This window comes from Macaca fascicularis, chromosome 7, assembly GCF_037993035.2.
Source record: "Macaca fascicularis isolate 582-1 chromosome 7, T2T-MFA8v1.1".
Taxonomy (NCBI): domain Eukaryota; kingdom Metazoa; phylum Chordata; class Mammalia; order Primates; family Cercopithecidae; genus Macaca; species Macaca fascicularis.
This window is the reverse complement of record NC_088381.1, coordinates 160,107,381-160,129,360: the sequence shown is the minus strand read 5'-3', so window position 1 is coordinate 160,129,360 and position 21,980 is coordinate 160,107,381. Positions and strand designations below refer to the sequence as shown.

General features: G+C 43.4%; 2 protein-coding genes across 6 annotated transcripts in view; one reads left to right on the top strand and one right to left on the bottom strand.

Moving 5' to 3' along the window:
- The window catches only part of CPSF2 (cleavage and polyadenylation specific factor 2), a 43,437-nt gene extending 33,533 nt beyond the window's left edge, over window positions 1–9,904 (bottom strand). The window contains exons 1-3 of one of the 5 annotated variants that reach the window (XM_015454135.4): window positions 9,505–9,904; window positions 4,983–5,041; window positions 13–195 (exon numbers count right to left, since the gene is read on the bottom strand). In XM_015454135.4, coding sequence (XP_015309621.1) covers window positions 13–161 — 149 coding nt within the window. In that variant the 5' untranslated portion in view covers window positions 162–195; window positions 4,983–5,041; window positions 9,505–9,904. Of the gene's footprint in view, window positions 1–12; window positions 196–4,982; window positions 5,042–7,112; window positions 7,184–8,326; window positions 8,540–9,040; window positions 9,425–9,504 lie in introns of those variants that run through there. The other 4 variants (XM_005562047.5, XM_005562046.5, XM_045397637.3 and 1 more) reach the window with 4 other exon arrangements.
- NDUFB1 (NADH:ubiquinone oxidoreductase subunit B1) lies at window positions 9,462–15,673 on the top strand. Its single transcript, XM_005562050.4, is given in 4 exon segments — window positions 9,462–9,705; window positions 9,708–9,752; window positions 14,167–14,311; window positions 15,565–15,673. Coding segments are annotated over 4 exon segments (312 nt in total). The 5' UTR covers window positions 9,462–9,620; the 3' UTR covers window positions 15,602–15,673.
- Window positions 15,674–21,980: the final 6,307 nt, after the last annotated feature.

Below are 21,980 nucleotides of genomic sequence, written 5' to 3'. Positions count from 1 at the left end.
AATGTAACTTACTTCCTCAGGGAATCTATAATATCCATAGAAAAGTGCTCATCCCAGCCACAGTCCAATAAAAATCTAAACTCATCAACTTGGAGAAGATAGCAAAGGGCAGATTCTTCTTGGACCCCAGAAAGGGTAGTTAACTTGATAATAGACGTCATTTTTTTTGGTCCAGAAACAGCAAGCTAGAAGGGTCTTTCAAATGAAATGAAAACATAAATAAACATAAAAGCACCATCTGGCATATATAATAGACAAATTGATTAAAATTAGTTCAAATATTTAAGTTCATAGAAATTCCATTAACACAAAAAGCAGTTTAAAGGCCCATTTCCATCACTGCCAAGTTTACTTATTTTTTAAGTGAAAGCAAGTTTATTAAGTCACTGCCAAGTTTAAAAGCACAAACATAATCTTGGACACAATGAGCCCTTTAGTGGCTTCCTAGTGGGGTCGTGAATGCTGCAATCAAATAGACCCATATATGAATCTACTATGTGATTTGAAGCAAGTTAATTAAACTTTCCTCACCTGTGTATCTCAGTCTATAAAACATTAGTATTAACAGATATGTAAAAAGGATGAAGTATTTCAAATAATGTATAAATTACTTACAACAGATACTACTGCATCCAAGTTCCTCAATAAATAAATGTTTAGGAATTAATGAACTCATCCTTCAAGGTGAATCTGTTCGTCTTTTATCGTGCTTTTTGATGGCACTGATTTCACTGCATTACAACGATTAGTTTATGTGTCTTTCTCTCCTACTAATTAGACCAGTGGTCCTTAAATAGACCCCTTTGAGAATCTGATAAAAACCTATGGGCCCTCCCCTCTCCCCCACCAACTCTCAACACAACCTAACAAAAAACAAGAGTACATATACACACAGAAATTCACAAACTTTTCAGGGAGTTTAACATTAAGAACCCTTGCATTGGAATGTGAGCAACAGAAAAACACAGGTGGCATATGTTTGCAACTCCTAAATAGAACCTGATGCACGCTCAACATATATCTGATGGAATGCAAATTGGGATGCCTACTACATATATTTCAGGAAAATATAACATGAACACATCTATAGGCCAGGCATGGTGGCTCATGCCTGTGATCCCACCACTTTGGGAGGCCGAGGCAGGAAGACTGCTAGAGTTCAGGAGTTTGAGACCAGCCTGGGCAATGTAGTGAGACCCTGTCTCTACAAAAATAAAAAATAAAAATACTGGCTGGTGGCATGTACCTGTAGTCCTAGCTACTCAGAAGGCCAAGATGAGAGAATTGATTGAGCCCAGGAGTTTGAGGTTACTGTGAGCTATGAGTGTGCCACTGGACTGGGCACAGAGTGAAACCCTAGAGTGTACCCTAGACTGGGCAACAGAGGGAGACTTTGTATCTAAAAAATAAATAAAATAAAATAAAATATATACTTTTTAAAAAAAAAATGGGATTTAGAACCTGGAACTGTGCTATTAAGCAGAAGTTATGAAAATATTCATTAACAAAGTTCAACCCCACAGCAACATTTCATATTTCAGCTCCCTAAAATAAATGAGCCTTTCCTGGCTAACTATGCAAATAGGAGAGAAGGCCACTGAATTACCTAATAATTTCTCACCACTACTCAAGGTCATCAACAAACTGAGGTAAACTGAAATCCACCTTTCACAAGAGGCTGACAGGGGCTGCTAAACCCACCACATCTCCCAGCTTTCCAAAATCACAAGACTGCTAGGTTATCAACTATCAATGATGCATACATCTCCCAGTAAGACCTAATCCCCTACCTCTTCTCCCTCTCAAATCCTTTCAGGATGCTCTCTGGAACTATGATTCTACTCACCTGTAACTGCAACTGCTTCTCTGAAAATTCTCTTCACCTGTTTGTCTTCCCAGGTACCTGGCTGTTCCCTAATCATACTCTTTCTCTTACAGCCTTCTCAAGGTTTTTTGTGGTTGTTGTTTTAACTTTTTGTACCCCCTGTACTTGAAAAGCAGGAGGTATGTGCTCCTTGCTCCTCACTGCAGCTTCTAAACCATGTCTTCTCCTTCCTCTTTCAAATATTCTAGTCCCATTAAAGCTCTTGCCACCCAGCAGTTCACTATTCGTCTTTCACATTTCCCCTTCACTATGGCATCCATTAACCCGGCCTCATTCACTGGGGACTTTTACATGACCCTTGTTCCTCTGAGTAACTTCAATACTGACCTGTTGGTTCCTTGACTTCCTCAACTCCAATAATCTTCATTTCACTTCAGCCACCCAGCATTACGATTACACCCTAAAACTTATCACTATCAGTAACTGTACTACTTTGAAAATTTCACCTTCAAGCATCTCACTCTCTAACACCTTACTTACTCTAGTATTCCCATTGCAAAAATCCTCTGTGCTCAGTGGTATCTCTCTAATTCGCTGGCTACTTTTTCCCTATCCACGACCCCCTCCTGTTTTCACTCAGGTCCTCACCTTCAATTCATGATCTGTTAAGATTATTTGCAAACACTCAAATGTCTTGCTCCTCTAGTCCTTCTCTCTACTAGGCTGGAAAAACCCCAGTCCTGATTAACTCCAATCATGCGGGGGTTGGGGGGGATGGGATATGGAGGAGAATTACAGCTGTGCTATTTGGTTTGTTTTTTTTTTTTTTTTGAGACTGAGTCTCACTCTGTCGCCAGGCTGGAGTGCAGTGTCACGATCTTGGCTCACTGCAACCTCCATCTCCCAGGTTCAAGTGATTCTCCTGCCTCAGCCTCCTGAGTAGCTTGGACTACAGGCATGCGCCACCACGCCCAGCTAATTTTTTTTTTAGTAGAGATGGTGTTTCACCATGTTGGCCAGATGGTCTCGATCTCTTGACCTCATGATCCACCCAGCTCATTTTTTTTCTTTTTTTTTTTTTGAGACAAAGTTTCACTCTTGTCGCCCAGGCTGGTGTACAGCCACAAGATCTCAGCTCACTGTAACCTCTGCCTCCTGGGTTCAAGTATTCCTCCTGCCTCAGCCTCCCGAGTAGCTGGGATTACAGGCACCCGCCACCATGCCCAGTTAATGCTATTTGCTCTTTAAATTCATGGCCAAAGGCCTCAAGTAGGCCCTAAGTATTACCCTTCAATCTGACTTTTCTTAGTAGGTTGACTTTCAATTTCTGAGATGACTTCTCCACACCTCCTCCTCTTTGTTCAAAGATCACCCATCCCTCCCTCCACCCTAGTCTCAGCTGATAAAATTAGAGAGTAATTTCTCATTTTCCAGATACTACATCTATTAGCCTATCTGCATGTACACTGTTGGGTCTCCTATTGTATAGAACAGTCCTGCTCCCACCCAAGGTCAGTCCCTCTATGTGCGCTGTTGATCCCATTTCTATTCACCTTCTGAAAGACTTGACATCTTCAGTCATTTGCTCTTTCCCCTGCATCAGTGTATCACTGATGGACCATTCCTGCAAGCTTATAAAAATACTCTAGAATTTCCCAACTTATAAGAACCCTCTCTCAACCCTTCAACCCCCAACAACCACTGCATCATTTTTGGATTTCCCTTTCACAAAAAAACTTCTCAAAATATTTGTCCACAGATATATCTCCACTTCCTCACCTCCCATTTGCACTAAGTCTCCACTTCCTCACCTCCCATTTGCACTAAGTCTCCACTTCCTCACCTCCCATTTGCACTAAGTCTGAGAAGCCAGAGAAATGTCCGTTGGCTTAAGTTGTACAGAGACTTATCAAGGACCTTTATAAAGCACTTCCAGGGATATACTTTCATAACAACTCATTATATTTCTCAAATTTTCTTCTCTCTTCACTGTGACCAAAACCTCTAACTTGTTTATATATTTTCCCTGTCTCTAATTTACTGAGTCATTCTCAGAGGTAGTCATTCTCTGACCACCCTAAAGCCCTTCTTCACGCCCATTACAACATCATTCTATTTCCCTCAAAATACTTAGTGCTAATTGCTACTTATTTATTTACTTGCTTTGTCTGTCACCTTCTCTCCTCCTGTGCCCACACTGGAATGTGGACTCCATGAAGGTAAAGACTTTCTCTGTTTTGATCACAGTTACCAATGCCTCCACAGTGCCTAACATACAGTGGTAGCCGATGAATGTTTCTTAAATGAAGGAACGGGGCATGGCTAGTATTAAATAAGCTCACTTACCACACCATAAACTGGAACCCATCTACATATATTTGCCCTTGCTTAGGAGAGCTCTCTGAGTACAGGAGTTGGCTTGACCCATTTTTTTATCCTTAGTACATTAGCACATCCCTGCACATAGTGGTTATTCAATAAATAACTGTTGGTAAGTTAAAATTTAAAATATATTGACTTGTTTTTGTTTCCTGAAACAGGATCTTGCTCTGGTACCCAGGCTGGAGTGCAGTGGTGCAATCATGGCTCATTTGCAGCCTCAACCTCCTGGGCTCAAGTGATCCTCCCACCTCAGCCTCCTGGGTAGCTGGGACTACAGGCATGCACCACCACACTCAGCTAATTTTTTGTAGAGACAGGGTTTTACTATGTTGTCCAGGCTGCTCTTTAAGTCCTGGGCTCAAGTGATTCACCCACCTTGGCCTCCCAAAATGCTGGAATTACAGGTGTGAGACAGCACACCTGGCCTTTGTGTGTTCTTATTTGGGGTACAAAGACATTAATTCTCTATTTGATGAAAAATGTTTATAAATACAATTTTGGAAAGGACCTTGGAAACTATCCCTGCCAAAAAGCTTACTGTACCACAATTATAACAATGGCCTAAAGGAAATTCTTTTCTACTTAAGTCTTCCTTAATTCCCACTTTCTTCATTTAGATTATGAAGTAACATGCACGGTATCTTGCAGCTAGAACTGAGTACGTTCATATTAAAACTTTTTTTGCAGACAGACCAAGATTTCAACAGATGAAAAGATATTTTCACTACAATTATTCATAATAAAGCTATATCTTTATTAAACATTCACTACTTACTGATATCTCAGTCGTATATATGATGAAACACCAGGAATTCTGAAGAGTTCTTTATCAATCTAAAAAATAAATAAAAGCCTTATGAATGTGGTATTATGATTTCATTCTGTTTACAATTATGGTGTTTAATTTGTATCTTGCCCTAAGGCATCAGGAGCAGCACCAAGTAGTATAATATGTGGTCCTTTTATAAAAAAGAGATCTGTCTTAATTTTAGGAAGCTTAAGCTTACATAAACAGATAATAAAAGACATAAAAATATTTAGGGGCCAGGCGCGGTGGCTCACGCCTGTAATCCCAGCACTTTGGGAGGCCGAGGCGGGTGGATCATGAGGTCAGGAGATCGAGACCATCCTGGCTGACACGGTGAAACCCCGTCTCTAATAAAAAAAAATATCAAAAATCAGCCAGGCACAGTGGCAGGCACCTGTAGTCTCAGCTACTCGGGAGGCTGAGGCAGGAGAATGGTGTGAACCCAGGAGATGGAGCTTGCAGTGAGCCGAGATCGCACCACTGCACTCCAGCCTGGGCGACAGAGCAAGACTCCATCTCAAAAAAAAAAAAAAAAATATATATATATATATATATGGGAAGTTTTTTTTTTAAGTTGATATTACCTTATGTTATTGAGAATCATAGAAGAGGTGGGATTTAAGATTACTCACTAAGGATAAGACATGGGTAGAAACAAAGAGAAGGTACTTAAAACAGAGGAATAACAGGAGTAAAGGAGTACCAGAGATCTCAGATCTCCGCACTTTTGAGTAAAAAGTTTTAAAGTACCAGTGAAAAAACTAGCCTGGCACACATTCACAAAAGCAGAAAAGGTAAGGCCTAATGAACAGAAAGGGGCCAGATAATGAAAGGCCTTGGAAACTGTGAACCTAGTCCTGCAGGCAACAGAAACATTTTAAGACTCATTATCAAGTAGAAAGATGGCATGACATAGGTAATTCTGTATTTTGGGGATATTAGCTGGTGCGTATGATTGATAAGATGATACAGAAAGCAGGGTGATAAAAAGAGAAAGTATTTAGTGGACCACTCCCTCCTAACTTTGCTGATTCTACCTTGAGACCAAATTTCTTCAGTCTCAAATTGTATTTTACAGCTCTGCGACATGAATATATTAGTTGTTATCTAAGTAACCAAGGCTTGGAATGCTACATGCTGATTCTTCATTTCTGGGACAGTCTATTATTACCACCTCCTGATTATTCTTCCCTCAGCAACGCTTTGCATATCATTCTCTTTCTATCCCTACTGCCAGTACCCTAATACAGGAAGGGCCTCACTACCTTATGTTTGGGTTTCTCAGTTTCTCTGCCTCCTTTCCTCCCTTCATCCAACCTAAACATCGCTACCAGATTCATCTTCAGAAATACCCTGCACATATTACCCCTTGCTCAGAAATCTTTGAAGGCTTCTTACTGCTTGAGAAAAGACAAACCAAATGCCTTAACTGGCAATGGAGGTTGCCAGGAAGCCACCCTGACATCACTGCTCAATGTCTTTGGGCCCAGCTCATATTCCACCTCCTTACAAATTCCCACATCTAGTCTAGACTAGAACAGCTCTGTCAACAGACATATAATGCATGCCACAAATGTACGTTTAAATTTCTTCGTGGTCACATGGAAAAGTGAAAAAGAAACAGGTGAATTTTAATGTATTTTATTTAACCCAGTAGAACCAAAATATTATTTCAACATATAATCATGTTGAATATTTTACATTTTCATATTAAATCTTCAAAATCCACTGTGTATTTTATATTTACAGCACATTTCAATTAGACTAACCACATCTGAAGTGCTCAGTAGCTACATGTGGCTAGTGACTACTATAACAGTGCAGATCTAGACTCCAGACCATAAAAATCAATGCTTTACACTATAGAGCATTGTGTTGTCACCCCTAAAGTGCAGGTTGGCACCATCGTATGTTTGTGTGCATGTCTCAGACTAAGTTTTAATAGTATTGCCAACCATTTACTCTCCCAGAATAAAAACTCAAGTCACCTTCTTACCATTAACTTAGCAGTCAGCAGGTGAATCCCATTTGACATTTACTTAGTGTCTCTCTGACCTCCTTTATGTCCTGCCTCCATGGAGGCCCTCATTGCCTTACCTGAATGATTGCCAATTTCCTTTCATCTAGTTTTTCTGTTCCCAGTTGATCCTCTATATAGCTGTCAGAGACCATCCTAAAAAAACAAATACCCTCCTGCTCACTCCTTGCACAAAATATCCACTGGATTCCTGCTAACTACTGAATAAAATCTAAACTCCCTATTGGAAATCAAGATCCTTCACAAGCTGATCTTAACCTACCTCTTGCTTCACCAATCACTCATGCACTAAATGCTCAAGCAGGTTGATTATCCCACTCTCCCTAAGTATGCTAAAGCTTCTCAAAGCTCTATATTCCTGTACTGAATCCCGAAATTACCTTCTCCTTTTGAGCTCAGCAAATTCCTTTTGATGCTACATGACCCAACTCACATATTTACTCCTTTATAAAGCCTTTTTGTTGCCCTAACCCAAGTTATTTTGTTATAAAGCGGGCACATAAAGTATTTGAATGGATTTTCAATGTATAGAGTAGTAAAAGTGATCATCGTTGAATATCCAATACCCAATATCTCACAGTTACTTGCCCTCTCAATAATGATCGTGCATGTTGCCGGGCGCAGTGGCTTGCGCCTGTAATCTCAACACTTTGGGAGGCCGAGGAAGGCCGATCGCTTGAGCTCAGGAGTTCCAGACCAGCCTGGGCAACATGGCAAAACCCCATTTCTACTAAAAACGCAAAAAAGTAGCCGGGCGCGGTGGCTGCGCTGGTGACCCCAGCTACTTGGGAGGCTGAGGTGGGAGGATTGCTTGAGCCCGGGAGGCGGAAGTTGCAGTGAGCTGAGATGGCACCACTGCACTCCAGCCTGGGGGACAGAGCGAGACCCCGTCTCAAATAATAAATCAGCTGGGCGCGGTGGCTCACGCCTGTAATCCCGGCACTTTGGGAGGCCGAGGCGGGCGGATCATCCTGGCCAACAAGGTAAAACCCTGTCTCTACTAAAACTACAAAAATTAGCCGGGCGTGGTGGTGCGCGCCTGTACTCCTAGCTACTCGTGACTCTTGAGGCAGGAGAATCACTTGAACCCGGGAGGCAGAGGTGGCAGTGCCTCGAGAATCGTGACACTGTACTCCAGCCTGCGCAACAGAGCGAGATTCCTTCTCAAAAATAAAAAATAAAAAATCATGACCGTGCATGTTGATGACAACTAAGGTGAACTAAGCAAAATCCAAGGGAAAACAGAGGAGTTTGGGTTAGCCCTGGAACTCACTGAGTGGGGAAGTCTCTTTCCTGTCAGTTGAGGGAAAGCAGCAATTTCATATTGGGGCTGCAAGGCCGGGCATGGTGGCTCACGCCTGTAATCCCAGCATAGGCCAAAATGGGAGGTTCTCTTGAGCCCAGGAGTTCGACACCAGCCTGGGCAACATAGTGAAACCCCGTCTCTATTAAAAAAAAAAAAAAAAGAAGAAGAAGAAGAAAAAAGAAAGGAAAAAAAGGGGTTAAAGGGATTGTAAAATTAAAAATTAGGGGATGGGTATAAATGATAGCTCAGGTTCGCCTGGTCACAGGAGGCCAGACTTGCCGGGGTTACAGTCTGACCTCTTGTTTTCTAAAGAGCACGTAAAACAGTACGAAGTCAAAAAAGAATTATAACTTCACAGTGATAGTGGAAGCGCTGGGGGGGCAATGGCGGGAGGGCGCGAAGGGCCGAGACCCTTTTAGTACAGCGTGGTACAAACATCCTAAAGGTCTCTGGAGTCGATGAACTAAAAGGACGCCTACGCGGTGCCCAGAGCTTAGTAACCTCGTGGTCTCTCAACCCAAAACGACGGGAAGAGCCCGAGCGGGGGAGGCTGAGAACGCCGTAGCCACGAGGCTAAGCAGCTAAAGCTGGCGTCGGCTTAACTCCTCCAGCGCCAAGAGATGAAAGGGTAAGCAGAGGGAAGCAGAAAGGAGGAAAGAAGATCCCGGGAGGGAACCGTACGAGCTGCCGCAAAACAGCTGGGAGCTTGAAACCCATGGAGAAGTCACTTCTCTTTCCCTCGCTGACCACTTCTGCCAGGAACGACAGGGACAGTCGCAGCCGAAGCGGCGGGGGCGAGTCCTCGGGGGAGACCGGGTCGGAGTCGGGGCCCGGCGCTCCCGGAGGGCCAGTGACGCCGCCTTCCCCCGCCAGAGGCTTACTCCTTTCTCCCGCCCTCACTTGCCTCGTCAGGCCTCCCCCAACGCCGTCCACTGCCCTTCCCAACCCCTAAGCGAATCCAGGTTCAAGAGGTAGAAAAGCCGATGCTGGCTCAGCAGCGCGGGGCACTACCGGCCGGCAGAAGCCCCCCCAGCGGCGGCCGCCATTTTGGAGCTGGAGGCGAGCGGCGTAAACGAGGAGGACCCAGGGCGAGACCATCTCCGGGGGGTGGGCACGGGGCTGTGGGAAGGCGACGGCGCTCATACCTGCACGCCTCGTCTGAGTGGAGCGAAATTGTATTCAGAAATTATTGATAATGTTTGGAAGCTAAAAAAAAAAAAAAAAAAAAAAAAGGAGTCAACCCTGAGGAGGAAGAAGTAGTATGATTTGCTGGCGTCACCCCTCTGCTCCGTGCCGGCGCGGCGAATGGCAGGTCCCGAGGTCGCAGCTTCCACTGGCGCGGGTGGCTGAGTTGCCTTTGGTCTCGGGGTCCCTGTTGGCACTGAGGCTGCAGGTGGGTCTGGGGAGCCTGGGGGGCCGCCGCGCCGCGGATCACGGCGAGGGTGACGGGGAGGGTTCTAGGCAGGCCCTCGGTGCTGTGCGTGTGTGGAGGGGTGGTCTGAGCTTCCCCGGGGCTTCCGAGCGAAGGTGACGGGAAAGGAAAATGGAGTTTTCTTCGGGTGGAGGATGGGATTTCCGGGCCGGAGCTTTTGGAATGGGTTTTCTGAGGCTGTTATAACAGGAAAACGTCCGTAGAGATGTGACCCAGTGACCGCCCGCTAGCCGGTATCCCATGCCTGGCCTGAAGCAGGGAAGACGCTGGCTGCCTCCCCTCCCCAAGCAGCTTACGTTCATATAAGTCCTAGCCTTCTGTCTCCTCGCTAACCTCGCTCTCTTCCAAACCGCAAATCCTCTTGAGCCGACACCGTTGCACCAAAATGATGCGCTTACCCTTTTGGTTTGCTTTTTTATTTTTATTTTTGAGACAGAGGTTCACTCGTCACCCAGGCTGGAGTGCAATGGCGCAATCTCCGCTCACTCCAACCTCCGCCTCCCGGGTTCAAGCGATTGTCCCGTCTCAGCCTCTCAAGTAGCTAGGTTTACAGGCGCCCGCCACCACACCCGACTAATTTTTTGTATATTTAGTAGAGACGGGGTTTCACTATGTTGGCCAGACTGGTCTCGAACTCCTGATCTCGTGATCCAACCGCCTCAGCCTCCCAAAGTGCTAGGATTACAGGCGTGAGCCAGCACACCCGGCCGACCTTGCCTTTTAAAAGAAAAACGTATGGCCAGGCGCGGTGGCTCAGGCCTGTAATCCCAGCACTTTGGAAGGCCGAGGTGACCGGATGAAGAGGTCAGGAGTTCGAGACCAGCCTGGCCAACAATGAAACCCCGTCGCTACTTAAAAATACAAAAATTAGCCGGGCATGGTGGCACGTGCCTGTAGTCCCAGCTACTCGGAAGGCTGAGGCAAGAAAATCACTTAAACCTGGGAGGCAGAGGTTGCAGTGAGCTGTAGTTGCACCACTGCACTCCAGCCTGGGCCACAGAGTGAGAATCTGTCTCAAAAAAGCCGGGCGCGGTGGCTCACGCTTGTAATCCCAGCACTTTGGGAGGCCTAGGCGGGTGGACCACGTGAGGTCGGGAATTCAAGACCAGCCTGACCAACATGGAGAAACCCCGTCTCTAACAAAAATACAAAATTAGCTGGGCATGGTGGCGCATACCTGTGATCCCAGCTACTCAGGAGGCTGAGGCAGGAGAATCCCTTGAATCCGAGAGGCGGAGGTTGCCGTGAGCCAAGATCGCGCCATTGCACTCCAGCCTGGGCAACAAGAGCGAAACTCCGTCTCAAAAGAAAAAAGAAAAAAAAAGGAAAGAAAAATGTATGAATTGTATAACTGCCAATCAGTGTCAGAGGAGAGGCAGAAATTCAGTCTACATAGGCCTAGCAGAGCTTAGTGCTAAGCAGTTTTGTTGGCAATAATGTATTGTCTTTCTAGGATGTTATCATATGTCTTCTCAGTCATTGTACATGATTTATTAGGTTAGGTCCAAATGCACACAGGTGTATTTTGAATTCATCTGTATGCACGAATTTTTATAGGAAATTGGCAATCCAACTATGTTTTTATTGAATTAGTGCAATTTATTTTCCACCTGATGACCATTACAGGTTCAGCATCCCTGATCAGAATATTGGAAATCCAAAATGCCCCCAAATGTGAAACTTGGGGCCACAAGTTTGAGACCAGCCTGGGCAACATAGCAAGATCTTGTGTCTACAAATTTTTTTAAGGATTTTTTAAAATTAACACCTGTAGCTCCAGCTTCTCAGGAGGTTGAGGTGGGAAGATCACTTGAGCTCAGGAGTTCAGGACTGCAGTGGACTATGATAACTCCACTGCACTCCATCCTAGGTGACAGAGCAAGACTATTTAAAAAAAAAAAAGTTTCATATAAGATTGCCTTCAGGCTGTGTGTATAAGGTATATGTAAAGCCCAAATGGAGTTTATGTTTAAATTCGGTCCTATCCCCAAGATAGCTCATTATGTGTATGCAAATATTTCAAAATCTGAAAAAATCCAAAACACTTCGGGTTCCAAGCATTTTGGATAAGGAAAAACCTGTAGTTCTATTCCTCCTCATCTACCTTCTGGACACTCAGCATTTAAAAGCTTTTAAGTACCATAAACATCAATTCAGGAAGGGGTTTCTTAGGCATGAGCTATATAATAGGAGCCAGAGCTGTAGAGTGAAGCTGAATTTGAACTGCAGCTCTATACTTAATAGTATTTGGATTAAGCTGTTTTCTTATCTGTAAAATGTAAATAATAGTTAATTCACATTACGTATAGAAATATATGGCTCTGGTACCTAGTAACCTAGTAGTCTTTTTTGTTTGTTTGTTTTTGTTTTGAGACAGCATCTTACTCTGTTGTCCAGGCTAGAGTACAGTGGTGTGATCTTAGCTCACTGCAACCTCCGTCTCTTGGGCTCAAGCAATCTTCCCACCTCAGCCTCCCAAGTAGCTGGGACTACAGGCATATACTAGCACACCCAGCCAATTTTTTTATTTTTTGTAGAGACACGGTCTTCCATGTTAACCAGGCTAGTCTCAAACTCCTAGGCTCAAGTGATCCATCCGCCTTAGCCTCCCAAAGTGCTGGGGTTGCAGGCATGAGCCACCTAGTAGCCACACTATAAAAGTAAGTTTTCTTCTCCCTTTACCTTGTTTTTTTGTTTTTTTGTTTTTGTTTTGTTTTTTGTTTTTTTTTTCTGAGACAGTCTTGCTCTATCCCCCAGTCGGGAGTGTAGTGGCATCATCTCAGCTCACTGCAACCTCTGCTTCCCGAGTTCAAGCGATTCTCCTGCCTCAGCCTCCTGAGTAGCTGGGATTACAGGCATGCACCACTATGCCCAGCTAATTTTTGTATTTTTAGTAGAGATGGGGTTTCACCATGTTGGCCAGGCTGGTCTCGAACTCCTGACCTTGTCCTTCTGCCTCAGCCTCCCAAAGTGCTGGGATTACAGGCGTGAACCACCACACCTGGCCCTTTTACCTTTTTTAGATTAATCTATATTCATATCTACAGTGACATTATTGAATATAGTTTTTTTTTCCTCTCATATCTTTTTTCTTTCTAAATTTAGTTTTCAGTAATTACAGCTTTACCTAAAGAATTCCACTTTTGGCAAAATTGTATTGTATTTGTTTTTGCGAGAGGTTCTAAATATGTTTTACACATGTAAAAGTTCTTTTTTTTTGTTGTTTTTTTTTTTTTTTTTTTGAGACGGAGTCTCGCTCTGTCGCCCAAGCTGGAGTACAGTGGCCGGATCTCAGCTCACTGCAAGCTCCGCCTCCCGGGTTCACGCCATTCTCCTGCCTCAGCCTCCCGAGTAGCTGGGACTACAGGCGCCGCCACCTCGCCCGGCTAGTTTTTTGTATTTTTAGTAGAGACGGGGTTTCACCGTGTTAGCCAGGATGGTCTAGATCTCCTGACCTCGTGATCCGCCCGTCTCGGCCGCCCAAAGTGCTGGGATTACAGGCTTGAGCCACCGCGCCCGGCCTACACATGTAAAAGTTCTAAATGAGAGCCAGGTGCAGTGGTGCATGCCTATAGTCCCAGCTACTTGGAAGGCTAAGGCAGGAGGAATACTTGAGCCCGGGAGTTGAGAGCTATAGTGCCTGTGAATAGCCACTGCCCTCCAGCCTGGGCAACATAGCAAGACCTCTTCTCTTTTATAAGAAAAAGTTCCAAAACAACATGAGGAGGATGCAAACAATCAGCTATTGCAGGCAGAATGTTTTACATACCCTCTCTGTTTCTCTGCTCTGTATCGTATCACATCACTATTGAAGCTAGTAGTAAAATTTAATAAGTAGACTTAGTGCAGTGTAATTTTATATTAATCATTGTCCCGTGTGTAATCTTCATCAATTAGATTTTTAAGTATTATACAATATTCTGATGCCAGGCAAACAAAGAGGCTTATTAGGCTTTTAACATCTATTACATCTATGTCTATTATCTTCCTGTTTCAGATGCAGTTTATTTATTTTATCGAGACGGACTCTTGCTCTGTTGCCCAGGCTGAAGTACAATGGCATGATCTTGGCTCATTGCAACCTCTGCCTCCTAGGCTCAAGCAATTCTCCTGGCTCAGCCTCTCCAGTAGTTGGGATGACAGATGCGCACCACCACACCCGGCTAATTTTTGTACTTTTAGTAGAGATGGGGTTTTGCCATGTTGGCCAGGCTGGTCTCGAACTCCTGATCTCAAGTGATCTGCCCACTTCAGCATCCCAAAGTGCTAGGATTACAGGCATGAACCACCGTGCCCAGCCCAGATGCAATTTAAAAGCTATTTCAAAGAAAACAAAAAAAGCAGTTGTATTTCTGATAATTTTTTTTTCTTTTAGCTATCATGGTGAACTTACTTCAGATTGTGCGGGACCACTGGGTTCATGTTCTTGTCCCTATGGGATTTGTCATTGGATGTTATTTAGACAGAAAGAATGATGAACGGCTAACTGCCTTCCGGAACAAGAGTGCGTTATTTAAAAGGTTAGTCTGCATGTTTTTAAACCAGCAATTGGCCAAATTTGGGGAATATTCTTTTTTATATGTGCCAAAAATAAATAGAAGGGGTAATTTTTCCCCCTTGAGGACTTAGATTCAAATGATGCTGTTTTTAGTCTTGTTTGTTATTGAATCCTTGGATAAAACAATATGATTACCTCTAGAATGTAAAGTCTTCATTTAATGAATAGGCTGTTTCAGGTCTTTGAAAGTATCTTTTTTTTTTAATTCAAAGTGCATTTTAATACAGCCACAGTTTAAAAGTAGCTGACCAAAGCCTAGCTTATATTACAGCTTCCACATATATTGTCATATATTGTCTTAAGACATGCTGTAGCTGAGAGAAATAGTAATAATAGCAGCTAGGTGCTGTGTTCTTAGCAACACTACCTGACAGCTTTAGACCTGGTGGTAGAGTGATAGCAGCTGGCAGCTGCCTGGTCCCATTATGCCTTAGAGATGGCTCCTCTGGCAGCAGAGAGTTCCCGTTAGTAAGACAGGATGCCTGCCAGTGGGCATACAGCTGGGTAGGAGGAAGCTTGAGGGGCAAGAGAAGTGAGCAGCATCCACAGTGGGTATGGAGAGATGGTAGAGGTGATTCACAAATCAGGGATTTCAAGAAAGAGAAAATAAGCTGGAAAGGGTTTAGAAAACATTTTGAATGAACTCACTGAGCAGAGATAATAGCTTTCATATAAACTAAGTAATCACAATTCTTTAACCCAGAAAAATGAAGCTGACAATATGGTAAAAGTTAAAGTCATGAATAAAAAGAATAAATATCATGAATTTAATATGTAAGTTTTTTAAACGGATCAGTGTAATAGAAAATAAAATATTGGCTGGGTGCGGTGGCTCACACCTGTAATCCTAGCACTTTGGGAGGCTGAGGCAGGCGGATCCCTTGAGGTCAGGAGTTCGAGACCAGCCTGGCCAACATGGTGGAACCGCGTCTCTACCAAAAATATAAAAAATTAGCTTGGTGTGGTGGTGTACAGCTGTAATCCCTGCTACTCAGGAGGGGGAGGCAGGATAATTGCTTGAACCCAGGAGGTGGCGTTTGCAGTGAGCCGAGATCGTGCCACTGCACTCCAGCCTGGGCTACAGAGCCAGACTCCATTTCAAAAAAAAAAAGAAAATGAAATATTGAAATCATGTTCTTCTGACTTCCCCTTTTATCTCTTATCAAAGTTTTATTTACAGTTTTTCCATTTCTTCCTTTTTTGCTTTTCACACAGGGAATTGCGACCCAATGAAGAAGTTACCTGGAAGTGAAGAGTCTGGCTGAACTATCGAATGCTCACATTTTAAACTTCTGAGAGAAATAAAAACGTGAAGAATCGGAAATGTCTTTCTTTTCATACAAAGGCAGTCCTTCTAGTAACAAGCATACTTAAGGCCAGGTGCGGTGGCTCACGCCTCTAATCCCAACACTTTGGGAGACCGAGGCGGGCGGATCACAAGGTCAGGAGATTGAGACCATCCTGGCTAACACAGTGAAACCCCGTCTCTACTAAAAATACAAAAAATTAGCCAGGCGTGGTGGCAGGCGCCTGTAGTCCCAGATACTTAGGAGGCTGAGGCAGAAGAATGGTGTGAACCTGGGAGGCGGAGCTTGCGATGAGCCGAGATCACACCACTGTACTCCAGCCTGGGCAACAGAGTGAGACTCCGTCTCAAAAAAATAATAATGATAATTATTATTAGGGCCCGGCATGGTGGCTCACGCCTGTAATCCCAACACTTTGGGAGGCTGAAGCAGGCAGATCATCTGAGGTCAGGAATTCCAGACCAGCCTTACCAACGTGGTGAAACCCTGTCTCTACTAAAAATACAAAAAAATTAGCCAGGTGTGGTGGCGCATACCTGTCCTGTCAGGTAACAGAGTGAGACTCCATCTCAAAAATAAATAAAAAATAAAATAATAACTATTAGGTACCTGATTGTATACGTTGGTATTAAATTTATAATTAGCATTTAATTTGCTATTTCTCATTTTGGACCACAGTACTATTAAATCATAGAGCAAATTTTTTATCATATATTTTTCACAAAAAAAATCTCAAACTTTGTGCTTCAACGGGACTTAAAAAGGAGGAGGCCAAGATTTTATTTGATAAAAATCACATACTGAAAATTTTAGTGCCCTTAGCTTTGGCAAAGATTTTTCCTTTTTTCAAATGTAGGATACACACAGGAAGCGAAGATTTTTAAAATACAACACACAGAACATGAACTAGTTTTAAAAATCAGTAAGTTTGTACTTTATCAAAATTTAAAATTTTGCTCTTCGAAAAACATCTAGAATATGTAAACAATCCTTATAGCTTAATAATAAACAACCTAACTTTTTTTTTTTTTGAGACTGAGTCTTGCTATATCACCCAGGCTGGAGTGCAGTGGTGTGATCTGCAAACTCCGCCTCCTGGGTTCCCGCCATTCTCCTGCCTCGACCTCCCGAGTAGCTGGGACTACAGGTGCCCGCCACCACACCTGGCTAATTTTGTGTATTTTTAGTAGAGACGGGGTTTCACCATGTTAGCCAGGATGATCTTGATCTCCTGACCTGGTGATTCACCCAACTCAGCCTCCCAAAGTGCTGGGATTACAGGCGTGAGCCACTGTGCCCAGTTTAAGCAACCTAATGTTTTAAATGGGCAAAAGATTTTAACAAACACTGCCAAAAAAGATACGAGGATGGCAAGTAAGCGCATGAAAAGGTACTCAACATTAGTAGTCACTAGAGAAATGCAAATTAACAGCAAAATGAGATGGCACTACACACCTATTAAATGGTTAAAGTTAGGCTGGCGCATCCCTATAATCTCAACACTTTGGGAGGCCTAGGCGGGCGGATCACTTGAGCTCAGGAATTCGAGACCAGCCTGACCAACATGGTGAAACCCCATCTCTACTAAAAATACAAAATTAGCCAGGTGTGGTGGTGTATGTCCGTAATCCCAGCTACTTGGGAGGCTGAGGCAGGAGAATCACTTGAACCCCGGGGGCAGAGGTTGCAGTGAGCCAAGATCGTGCCATTGCACTCCAACCTGAGCAACAAGAATGAAACTCTCAAAAAATAGATTTAAATAAGTAAAAATAAAATAGTTAAAATTTGGAAGACTGACTACCAATTGTTGGCAAGGATGTAAAGCAGCTAGAAGGCACACTGCTGGCAGGAATATAAAATGTAGCCACCAGTAATTGTCCCACCTTGGAAAGAAGTTCAGCAGTTTCAGGTAAAACACACCTATCACTTGACCCAGCCATCCCAGTCTGAGTTATTTACCCAAGAGAAATGAAAGCATACATCTGCACAAAGACTTACATGAATGTTCATAGCAGCTTGATTAGTAACAGCCAAAAATGAGATGACCCAAATGTCTATCAACATATGAATGGATAAAGTGTGTTGAATTCATATCATAGACTATCACCCAGGAATGAGAAGGAATGATCTATTGATAACATAATATGGATGAATTTCATACTAACGGTGCTGAATGAAAGATTAAAAAGAACCCATGCGATAGGATTTCATTTCTATAAATAGAAAATGTTATAAATAGCAATCTGTAGTAACAAAGCAGTTCAGTGGTTGAGAGATCAGGGTCTAGAAGGTGTTGAAAAGAATTACAAAGAGGCTGGGCCAGGCACAGTGGCCCATGTCTATAATCCCAGCACTTCGGGAGGCCGAGGCTGTGGAATCACTTGAGGTCAGGAGTTTGAGACCAGCCTGGCTAACATGGTGAAACCCTGTCTCTACTAAAAAACTTAGCCAGGCATGGTGGCCTGCATTTGTAGTTCCACCTACTGGGCAGGAGAATCCCCTCAACCTGGGTGGCACAGGTTGTAGTGAGCTGAGATCATGCCACTGGACACTAGCCTGGGCAACAGACCAAGACTATGTCTCAAAAAAAAAAGGCCGGGCACAGTGTCCCACACCTGTAATCCCAGCCACTTTGGGAGGCCAAGGCCAGTGGATCACTTGAGGTCAGGAGTTCAAGACCAGCCTGACCAACATGGTGAAAACCCGTGTCTACTAAAAATACAAAATTAGCCAGGCATGGTGGTGCACACCTGTAATCCCAGCTATTGGGAGGATGAGTCAGGAGAATTGCTTCAACTCAGGAGGTAGAGGTTGCATTGAGCCAAGATCACGCCATTGCACTCCAGCGTGGGCAACAAGAGCGAAACTCTGTCTCAAAAAAAAAAGAGGAAACTTGGGTATAATATGTTCATTTTCTTGATTGAGGTGATGGTTTCACAGGTGTATACATGCCATCTGTTCTATGTATGTGTGTGTCAAGATTATCAAATTGTAGCCTTTTTTTCTCCCTCTTTATTCCACATAGACTTTAAAACCCATAACGACAAGGATTAGCATTGTTTGCTCTTTAAAAAAAAAATTATTATAAGAACACAATTTGAGGCCGGGCGCAGTGGCCCATGCCTGTAATCCCAGCACTTTGGGAGGCCGAGGCGAGCGGATCATCTGAGGTCAGGAGTTCGAGACCAGCCTGACCAACATGGAGAAACCTCATCTCTACTAAAGATACAAAATTAGTCGGCCATGGTGGTGCATGCCTGTAATCCCGGCTACTCAGGAGGCTAAGGCAGGGGAATCACTTGAACCTGGGAGGCGGAGATTGCGGTGAGCCGAGATTGCACCATTGCACTCCAGCCTGTGCAACAAGAGTGAAACTCTGTCCCCCCCGCAAAAAAACAAACAAACAAACAAACAAAAACACACAACTTGAAATCTGCCTCTTAACAAAATCTTAAATGTACAATACAGTATTGTCAACTATAAGCACAGTGTTGTACAGCAAATGTCTAGAACTTACCTTGCATAATTGAAACTTCATGCCCATTAATTAGCCATTTCCCATTTCTGCCCTCCCCACTCCAGGCCCTGGTAACCACCATTCTACTCTATGAGTTTGACTACTTTAGATAACTCATGGAATGTTACATGGAATCATGCAGTATTTGTCCTGTGATTGGCTTATTTTGCTTAGCACAATGTTTTCAGAGTTCATCCATGTTGTTACATATTGCAGGATTTCTTTCTTTTTGAAGGCTGAATAATGGTTCATTGCATGTATTTTCTGTATCTGTTCATCCATTGATGGACATTTAGGTTATTTCCTCATCATGGCTGTTGTTAACAATGGTACAATGAATGTGAGGGTCCACATATCTCTATGTGATTTCAATTCTTTTGGATAAATACCCAGATACTGGATTGCTGAATCATATGGTAGTCTCTTTTTAATTTTTTAGTTTTTTTAAAATAATAACTATCATAACAGATGTGAAGTGGCAGCTCATTGTGGTTCAAATCATATACTTTTAAATTGTACAGATATAGTACAAGAGTTACAAAAAGCCACACACAAAAAAAGTATAACCTCTTGAGGTACTAGTTACTGGGACGATTCTAAAAAACACCAGCAGGCCGGCAAGGTGGCTCATGTCTGCAATCCTAGCACTTTGGGAGGCCAAGGTGGGCAGATGGCTTGAGCCCGGGAGTTCGAGACCAGCCTGGAAAACATGGCAAGACCCCGTCTCTACTAAAAATACAAAAATTACCTGGGGTGTGGTGGGGTACACCTGTAGTCCCAGCTACTCAGGAGGCTGAGGTGGGAGGTCACCTGAGCCTGTGGAGGATGAGGCTGCAATGAGCTGTGATCGTGCCACTGCACTCCAGTCTGGAAGACATAGGGAGCCCCTGTGTCAAAAAATAAGATAAAATATAAAATAAAAACAATAGAGAAGTAAATAAACTATATCTTTTAAAAATATTCCTTTGCCTTCAATATATGAAAGCAGATTAATGGGCCAGGTGCAGTGGCTCAAGCCTGTAATCCCAGCACTTTGGGAGACTGAGGCAGGCAGATCATGAGGTCAGGAGATCAAGACCATCCTGGCTAACACGGTGAAACCCCATCTCTACTAAAAATACAAAAAAATTAGTCAGGTGTGGTGGCGAGTGCCTGTAGTCCCAGCTATTCAGGAGGCTGAGGCAGGAGAATGGCGTGAACCCGGGAGGCAGAGCTTGCAGTGAGCCGAGATGGCGCCACTGCACTCCAGCCTGGGCAACAGAGCGAGACTCCGTCTCAAAAAAGAAAAAAAGCAGATTGATGAATAATACTTGAAAAATCTGTAATCAATTTGAGGAGCAGAATATTTTTAGAAAGGACAAAAATAGCACTAATCAGAAACATTAGGTTGTATTTCTTTTGTTTTCTTTGGTTTGTTTCAAGCATATATACTTTATTGAGAGCAATATTACACCTAAGTCTTTTGTCCTTAAGGGATATATGGAGAGTTTCAACACAATGCTGTTGTATGTATTTTTTTCTACCTCCCTTTCCTGGAAATATGTGTAGTATTTTTTATGAAACATAAATTGCTAATGCCAACATCTGTAATAGTAAATTGGATTCTCTCTTGATTCATTTTTTATGACACAATATCATCAAGATTAGTTACCAATTTTTAAAAACATGGCTGGGCACAGTGACTCCCCTGTAATCCCAGCACTTTGGGAGACCGAGGTGGGTGGATTATTTGAGGTCAGGAGTTTGAGACCAACCTTGCCAATATGGTGAAACCCCATCTCTACTAAAGATACAAAAATTAGGCATCGTGGTGCATCCCTGTAATCCCAGCTACTTAGGAGGCTGAGGCAGGAGAATTGCTTGAACCTGGGAGGCAGAGGTTGGCAGTGAGCCAAGATTGCGCCACTACACTCCAGCGTGGGCAATAGAGTGAGACCCGTCATAAATAAATAAATAAATAAAATAAATAGCCAAGTTCTACTACCTCTTCTTGGAAGCCACATTTTATTAAATTTGTTTTAGGTAGGATTGAATTTAGGAGGAGTAAGATTACAGTGAAACAATACCCTTTAGTTACTGCTGATTTGTGTTGCAAGTCCGAATACTTAATACGCATAATTTTTAAAATGCCCAACATTTGAAATTCTGTTAAAGTATTTCGTCTTGGGTAACAAAATTCATGCCAGTTTGGATTTAATAGGTACAGTGTTCAAGAAGATGGAAATATCTCTATGCAATGTCTCTTGTTAACACGAGATTTTTTTTTTCTTTTTCTTTTTTTTTTTTTTTTGAGACAGAGTCTCACTCTGTCACCCAGGCTGGAGTGCAGTGGCACGATCTTGGCTTACTGTAACCTCTGTCTCCCAGTTTCACACCATTGTTCTGCTTCAGCCTCCCAAGTAGCTGGGACTACAGGCGCCCGCCACCACGCCCGGCTAACTTTTGTATTTTTAATGGAGATGGGTTTTCACCGTGTTAGCCAGGCTGGTCTTGATCTCCTGACCTTGTGATCCGCCCGCATTGGCCTTCCAAAGTGCTGGGATTACAGGCGTGAGCCACCGCGCTTAGCCTTTTCTTTTTTTTTTTGAGATGGAATTTCACTCTGTCACCCAGGCTGAAGTGCAATGGCGTGATCTGGGCTTACTGCAACCTCTGCCTCCCAGGTTGAAGTGATTCTCCTGCCTCAACCTCCCGAGTAGCTGGGATTACAGGCATATGCCACCACACCCAGCTAATTTTGTATTTTTAGTAGAGATCGGGTTTTTCCATGTTGACTAGTCTGGTCTCGAACTCCCGACCTCAGGTGA